This window comes from Aedes aegypti, chromosome 1 (assembly GCF_002204515.2).
Source record: "Aedes aegypti strain LVP_AGWG chromosome 1, AaegL5.0 Primary Assembly, whole genome shotgun sequence".
NCBI classification, from domain to species: domain Eukaryota; kingdom Metazoa; phylum Arthropoda; class Insecta; order Diptera; family Culicidae; genus Aedes; species Aedes aegypti.
The window spans coordinates 90,790,392-90,798,531 of NC_035107.1; the positions used below are offsets into that span (position 1 = coordinate 90,790,392).

At 40.3% G+C, this 8,140-nt stretch overlaps 1 protein-coding gene across 10 annotated transcripts in view; it reads left to right on the forward strand.

Annotated features, from left to right (window-relative positions):
- Positions 1-6,703, forward strand: part of LOC5574971 (histone deacetylase 4) — a 252,457-nt gene extending 245,754 nt beyond the window's left edge. For all 10 annotated transcript variants that reach the window (XM_021842153.1, XM_021842204.1, XM_021842169.1 and 7 more), the window contains one exon: positions 5,557-6,703. In XM_021842153.1, coding sequence (XP_021697845.1) covers positions 5,557-5,617 — 61 coding nt within the window. In that variant the 3' untranslated portion in view covers positions 5,618-6,703. The remainder of the gene's footprint in view (positions 1-5,556) is intronic.
- The last annotated feature ends 1,437 nt before the right edge of the window (positions 6,704-8,140 follow it).

Below are 8,140 nucleotides of genomic sequence, written 5' to 3' on the forward strand. Positions count from 1 at the left end.
CTTCTAGAGAATCTTCTGGAGGAGTTTATTGATAAATTCCTAGAAGTATTTTCGATTACACTGCCTCAGGAACTCGTACAGAAACTTCCAAAAGAACTCTTGCTGGAAAGTCCGAATAAACTCCCACAGGAACTTCCGGAAGAACTTCTACAAGAACTTTCGAAAGAACGCATATAAGAGCTTCCGAGGGACCTCCCAGTGGAACTTCCAGAAAAATCCAAGAGAAACTCCTAGAGGAACTTCAGGAAAAACTTCTACAAAAAAGAACCGAAAGCACTTTTAGAAGAACTTCCGGAAGTACTTCTAGAAAAACTTCCAATGATGGAACCTCTATAGGCAGTCCCGGAGAAAATGTTTGAACATCTTACGAAAGGAACTTACAAAAAAAAACTGTAGATTCGAGAGGAACTTCTGAAAGATCACCTAGAGGAACTTCCGGAGAGACTATTGGTAAAACTTTCGAAGACATCCGAAGAATTTGTACCGGAACTTGTTGAGAAGCTTCTGAAGAAATTTTAGAGTGAATTGTTGCAGGAATGTCGAGATGAATTCTTGCAATAACTTCCGGAGGAACTACTTCTGAAACTTTCGGAGGAACTTCTATAAGAACTTCCGGATGAACAGGAGCTTCCGAAGGAACTTTCACTGGAACTACCAGAGGAACTCCTAGAGGAACTTCCGGGAAAAATCGTATAAAAACTTCCGAAAAAAAAATCCAAGAGAAATTTTCTTCTAGAGGGAATTTGGGAAAAACTACTAGAATAAATTCTATAGGAACTTCCGAGTTCATCCGGAACTTTATTGGATTTTCTGAAAGAAATTCTGAAGCAACTCCTAGAGTAATTTCCGGAAAAATTCCTAGTGCAAAGCCCAGAGAAACTTCTATAGGTGCTTCTAAAAAAATCCAGAGGAGTTCTTAAAGGAACTCCTAGACTAGCTGAACAACCAAAGATGCTCCTAAGATCATTTTCGGAAGAATTCCAGAGTCGACTGTCGGAGAAATTCCAGGAGAAACTTCCGAAGACGACCCAAAGGAATTGCTGAACGCATTTCTGCAGACGCCACTAAATTTATACGATTTAAATAGACTTCGCAAAGTTAAATTGGTCCGGCAGTTGCTGTAGGACTTTGGCAAAACAGTGATTTTAAATAAGAACAGAAATAAAACCATAATATCAGCTTACCATAGTATCCAGTGTGAACGGGTTTCGTGATACAGTTATACCGTTTTGACTCATATTCCGAACACTTAAGGCCAATATGGACTTCAAATGAATCTGATTGTTATAAATTGGATGGTATTTGTGTAAATTTTAATTTATTCGCAAATTCTAACGATGAGCTGTTGGGTGTACCATTAATAATGTTGATTTTATTAGTTTTAGCATTGTTTTTACCTAAAAGTATGGAACAACATTTTGATTCAAATGCCGAACACTGTGTTCATTCTGCCTCATATTCCGAACACCTTGATTCAAATTCCGAACAGCACGAATAAATCGTATTCAAATGAATAATTTGGTAAATAAGCAAATATGAGCTTGTTCTACTGGTCTCAAACTAGAGAGTCATCACTACTCCCACGGTATAAATTATATTGAAGACGTTAAAATTGAATTGCAATTGACTGTCATTTCCTTGTTACTTGGTGACATATTTCAGCGAAACATTTCAACCAAATCGCCATACAAAAACCAAGTGTTCGGAATATGAGTCTGTTCGGAATTTGAGACAAAACGGTATCACGTTGTTTGTATCATGATACCGTTTTGTCTCAAATTCCGAACAAACTCATATTCCGAACACTCGGTTTTTGTATGGCGATGTGGAAATGTTTCGCTGAAATATGTCATCAAATTACATGGAAATGGCAGTCAATTGCAATTCAATTCTAGCGTCTTCAAATCTATTTTATACCTCTGGAGTAGTTATGATTCTTTTGTTCGAGACCAGTAAAATTAGCTCAGATAAATTTATTTGCGAAAATATTCATTTGAATACGATTTGTTCCTGCTGTTCGGAATTTGAATCAAGGTGTTCGGAATATGAGACAGAATGAACACAGTGTTCGGCATTTGAATCAAAATGTTGTTCCATACTTTAACGTAAAAACAAAACTGAAAAAGTCTAAACAAACATTTTTTTTAGCACACTCAACAGCTAACAGTTGGACTTTGCGAAGAAATTAAAATTTTCACAAATATCAGCTAATGTATGCCTATCAGATGCATTTAATATACACTGGAATACATTCGTATCTCCTCCGACGCAGAAGGTGTAATACGCTTTCCTTTCTGCTGCAGTACAGTAAGGCATCGGTTGAGATTGTGACTGTAGCACAGACAGCGCTTCCAATTGGGGAGGGATTAAAAAACGTGAGTCAGACGTATAATTAAGAAAGACATTTTCAAAACGTCCGAGCTTCTTGCTCCGGGAATCGATTAGAACTCTACTCCTTTCGTAATTTCATTGTATTTTGCAATTTTCAAATTTTCTGCCTCCTGATTCACTGACATTTTTCTCAATCTTCAGTTCCTGTTCTTGAACCCGCATGCTCCTAATCAATTCTCCAAGTGCCTCAATATCACGTAACGAAGAGAGTTACAACCTTCACCAGTCCTAAGAACCCGACGTTCGAAGACTCAAAGTGCTTGCAGGTCCTCCTCGAGTATCGTCCACGTTTCATGCCCGTAGAGGACTACCGGTCTTATGAGCGTTTTATACATGGTACTTTTGGTGCGGGTGTGATTTTTTTTTTGACCGCAACTTCTTGTAGAGGTCATAGTAGGCCCGAATTCCACTGATGATGTACCTCCATAGTTCACGGCTAACGTTGTGGCGGGTGTACAGGTCTACCACCTGTTCAAATGTTCGTCCGACAATTTCCATATCAGCCGCGAAGCACACAAATTGACTGGATCTCGTAAGAATCGTAAGCCCGGATCTCCGCATAACACCTTCTAGCGCGTTATTGAACAACAGGCACGAAAGTTCATCACCTTGTCGTAGTCTCCGGGAGGAATTTAAACGAACAGGAATGTTCGCCTGAAATCTTCACATAGGTCTGCACACCTTCCATCGTTGCTGTTATTAGTCTTGTGAGCTTCCCGAGAAAGCCGTTCCGTCTCGTCTGCAGGTCTTCAATATCATACGCCGTCTGGCACTTCCAGCTCTAGGCTCTTCGATGAGATGTTCACTTTGTTCAGGTGATTATAACCTTGAGCCTATTCAAGTTCCAGCTTGTACCTGAACTTCTCAATTTTCTGGTTTTCCTTGCACTCCGCTCTGCGTTTTTTCACCATTTTGTATCATTCTGTTTTATAATCTTCCTCGGGTTCAATCTATGGTTTTTGAAGACTAGCTATTTTGATTTCCTCTCGATTTAGGTATACTGTCAATTCATCTGTCCTCTGTCGTGGCTACTTGCAATATTTCGAACTTATCCATCGAAGTTCATGATTTCTGTTTCTCTAATGGTGTTCTCTGCGAATCTCTCCAGATCTTCCGTGAATTCGTCCAAGATTTGGTTTCAGGTTGTACCACGCTCACTGGAATGTCTTTTCCCTTGAACATGATATTGACGTTCTCCAAAACCTTGAGAGATTTTTTTCCATATTACCTTCTCTTCGCAAGTTCAACAGTATTTCCAAAAGTTCAGCGTTGATAATGGAGAAATTTTGATTAATATTTTCAGTCGACACCTGCTGGGCTGCTTGGTCGTAAACAGCCAGTGCTGTCCCATTTGATGTTTTGAATGCATCCGTGTAGATGTGATGGAAGTCTTAGTAATAGAAGTTCTTCATCTCCAGGAATTTTTGTTGCAAAAATTGGTGACTGTAGTTCTCCTTCTTGAATTGGACGTGAAGAATAGTATCTCTGATGCTTCTTTCGAGGGTGTAATCCGAGAATTGTAGGCTATTCTGGAAGGCTTTTGTGTTGTCTTTTGGATTCATTTGGCAGATAACGTAGTTATACTTGATAGCTATTTCTGACATTCCTTCTGTCTGGTAATTTCGAAGCATCTCTCGTTTAGCTTTGTAAGCCTCGTTGATTTCCTCAGACCAGCATCGCTTCAAATAATTACTGTGCATTGCGCAATTATTTATCGCGACGGCGATCTTGAAAACATCTTTAAATGCTTGTAGATCGTCGCAGCTACTTCAATTCGTTTTGGTGTCTTCTGCGCGATTATTCCTGATTGTCTAAGGCATGATCGCGCAGAAGGCACCAACACGTAACTGCGACGATCTACAAGCGTTTTTTAAGATCGTAGGCGCGAGAATTTTTCGCGATGCATAATATGAAGCTTGCTTTTTTGATGCTGTCTTCTCAAAGATGGCTTTCTCGGGGTTGTAGATATACTGAGGTTTCTGCTTGAGCTACCGGAATCTCGCTACAAACTCAATTATAATTGAGAGCTGATTATTACCAAATTCTAGGAAGACCACTTCCTAGGACGACAAATTTGAACGACTTCCAGTTTTTCTTTTGGGCAGGTGTTTGGAGGTTGGGTCCCAGCTTTGTATCGCTCCCAGAGTGTTGAAGAGCTCCAAAATCTTTCCTCTAATTTCTCTGAAGCTGTAACTTCGAGGAATATAATATGTCGAAATCAACGTAATTGGGTTGAAATCCCATAACCTGTGCGATTCTAGTCTGTAGTGTGCAAGCCTATGAGTTTCTTCTTTCTTCAGCCGAATTTCCTGAAGCAACGCCCCATATACTGAGTTTTCATGTAGGAAATGACTGAGTTTCCATGAGACGTATGCTGTGGATATTATACTGCAGTATTTTCAGCTTCTTACACTCCACTGTAGTTGCTGGTGTTGTTGATTCTAGTTGCTCCATTTCTACCAGCAATCGATCCCTATCCGGCTCTGTTACGGTCTGTTGAATCCTGTGGACGATCTTTTGTTGCAGGTCCTTGAGGGCTACTACCCAGCTCTTGGATCCCGTTTTCGAAAGGTACTCTTGCCGTAGCCACTCCATGAATCGTTCAAAGTCTGTTGACTTGAATGGGTTTTCCTCATTAGCGTTACTTGAACTCAATTCTAGAGGGGGCTTGACCCATTTGATCAAAAAAATCCCATGAGAGTTAAAATTGTCTAGGGGGGGCTTAGAACAAAGCCTATGAGAACCCCTCTGATAAAAGTGATGGTGTTGTTTTTGGTGTTAGGCTTGTAAGGTCTCAGGTTCATCCCCACTAGCTTTAGGCGTTTTAAGCCCTCTGCAAAGCCAGTGTCGACCTTGAATCGAAATTTCACTTGATCAACTTATCCTATTTTCCATTAAATTCACAAATTTACCACACAAATCACTTTGATCGCAAACGTTTTCACGCAGCGCGCACTCCTTTCTCCTACTTCCAGTTTTAACATTTGTTTCCAAATGATCACTTCACAACTGTTTGTCTTCTTCCGCTTCAAATTTCAAGTCAGAAGAAACGTGCTCCTGTCAACATCTACCGAGGGATAAGACACCGGCTACACGCTAAAACCGAACCCATCAAAAAATCTAAGCCATCTTTTTTTGATTCTCTTTCTTTCTCACAAAACGCAGAACCTCAGACATCTCCCGGGAAGACTCGGAGGAACCGATGGATCAGGATGAATCAAAGTAGATCGGTGCCGTACCGTTGCAGGACCCCCAAAAACCCTGGCTTCTGGAGGTTGGATGTTTTTTGGAACCATTTTGTTCGTTGGAAACCCGACGACCAGAGGACGACGACGACAGGCTTCGTGTCAAACGGTAGGAAGAGTTTGGGAATCAGTCAGTCACCGTGTAGCATTTGGCGCGGTCGGCCGGGCAGTTGTAGTTAGAGGAAATCTATTTACGAATGGATGGAGTTTTTGGCGCAAGCAAGAGCTTAGGATACGAAAAAAAACTAAATTTACACACGAATGCGTGGAAGAGAGTGGGTAGAGGAGTAGTGCAAGATGCTATTTTTGAGCCAGTTTTATTGGGTGGCTGCCCCGCGATTTTTTGGAAGGGGCGGAACCGGAGTAGCTCTGGTAGGATATCAAATTTGGCGATCGAAATGTGAATAGCATGCAAACAGATAGGAACCAAATTTTGAATCAGGGAGAGATTTTGGCGCTGGCGGCACGATATATTGGCGAAGGTACAGTTTGGGATCATTCTGAGCCTTCCTGATTGGTTTAAGTTTAGTGTGTATGCATTTTGACAGGTTCGTCGTGCACTGAGCTAAATCGGCATTTGGTTCCGAACGTAGTTTTCGACTAATATATATTTTTAGTGCAATTGACAGTGTCGTTGCCAATTGTGTCTATATCTGAATGGTTTATTTTTGGGCACTTTTATCAGAGGTAGATTACAAACAGAGAGATGATAACTAGCTGGGTCGGTGTGAATTTAGAACACACATAAAACAGAATATTTCCGTTTTCGTTTATTGTTCGTTGTTGGTTGTTGATATAAAATAGTAGATTTAACCCCTGAGAGCAACAGTGTACCGTTCCGCTAAACTCACACTAGGCCATTCAATGGATTAGGCAAAGGAAAATGTTTAAAAAATCCACCATAGAGCAACAATTCATATTGTATAAGAATCAAATCAGATATGCGATGCTAAGCAAGAGAAGTACGTTTGTTTTACAAAATGCAACAAAGTGGTAATTACAAAGTAATTTTTACAAAAATATATCGTGATTCTGCCTCTCCCTGGTGGGAGCAGTTTTTTATTTTATTTTATACTTGTACTAAACACTATTTTTGCATATTTTTATGAACTTTTCCACACCTTAACGAAAGTTACCCCGTTGATGAGTACTAAAGTATGTAATGGTCTAATCCACCGGTGTACTAAATTTGCTCGGTCTGAGAATTGTGACACTTGAGCGGGGCACGCTCCCGTATGGTCGCCACGTGATCTGGACCCGCTCTAGTGTCAAAATTCTTCGACCGAGCTGGTTTAGTACACCAGTGGATAAGACCATCCTTCCATAACCAGCAACATAACCTTAGCGAGCTAGGCCCGAAGGCCACATTTCACCGTCGCAAGCGTTTATCGACCTCTTCACTAAGCCACCTCGAAAGATCGAGGACATTTCTATGAATAAATTTTTGCTCAACCTTTAAAAGCACATAACTCACCCACACTGTAATAACATGGCTTGATCCGCCACCCCTGTTGTACTAAACCGAGTGGCACAAACGTTTAAACCAAAACCAAAAAAATGACTGCTGCCATCAAACAATAACCTTTGAAACCTTTAACGAAAATCACTAACGGAATAAGGGAAGCGAATGGCGCAAAGCGCTGAACAAGGGAAGGCATCTTTTGAAGGAACGAAATCAGCAGAAGGGCGCTACGAAGCGAATATTTATAGTCAATATTGAAAGAGTTTTTGAACAACAAAAAAAGTTTATCTTTAATAAGTGTTGAGTGACCTTAATGTATACCAACGAAGAAAAATAGAATCACATATACATATAAAAAAGAGCAGAATAAGAAGCGAGGCGACAATTTACGCTGGAATCAATGTAGAACAAACATTTAAAATGCTTTCAGGCGACCGTTTGAACGTTACTAAGCTACCGTTTTTTCAAGCTGCGTGTATTAATCGAATAGCACACATACACACATACACAAACCTACAGACACTTTCTACCCATTTGAGCACGGACCTGATTTTTGCCTCAATGTCTTTTTACCCTTGGATTTTGTTTTTGACGGGTTTCAACTTTAGATAACGTCCTGGTGAAGTTGTACTAAAAATTAGGAATTCAGTGTGCGTTACTAAAATCGACTCATACATTTTTGACGGCGAGGACGGCAACGTTGTTTCGTTCCAAACCCCTCGAGCGTAATCATTATACATCATTTTGTACTAAATATAAATCGATCAATGATCGAATCTAGTTTATAGTTTGAAACTTTTTTCTCCCCTCCCGCCACGATCCAAGTGCTGGCCGCTTGTAATTTCGTTTTGTGGGATGTTTAATCGTTGATCAATCTCTACTCTGGGCAAAGTTTTCCTTTGATTATATTTCCTAATATATACATACGGTTCTATAGTGGGTAGCGGCACCGAGAGCGAATTGTACTAAACCGTTAGAAACTTCCTGGTGTGAGATGTGATATTGTTTTTTTTTTAAATTTTAACCATGCAGTGGTGCATTT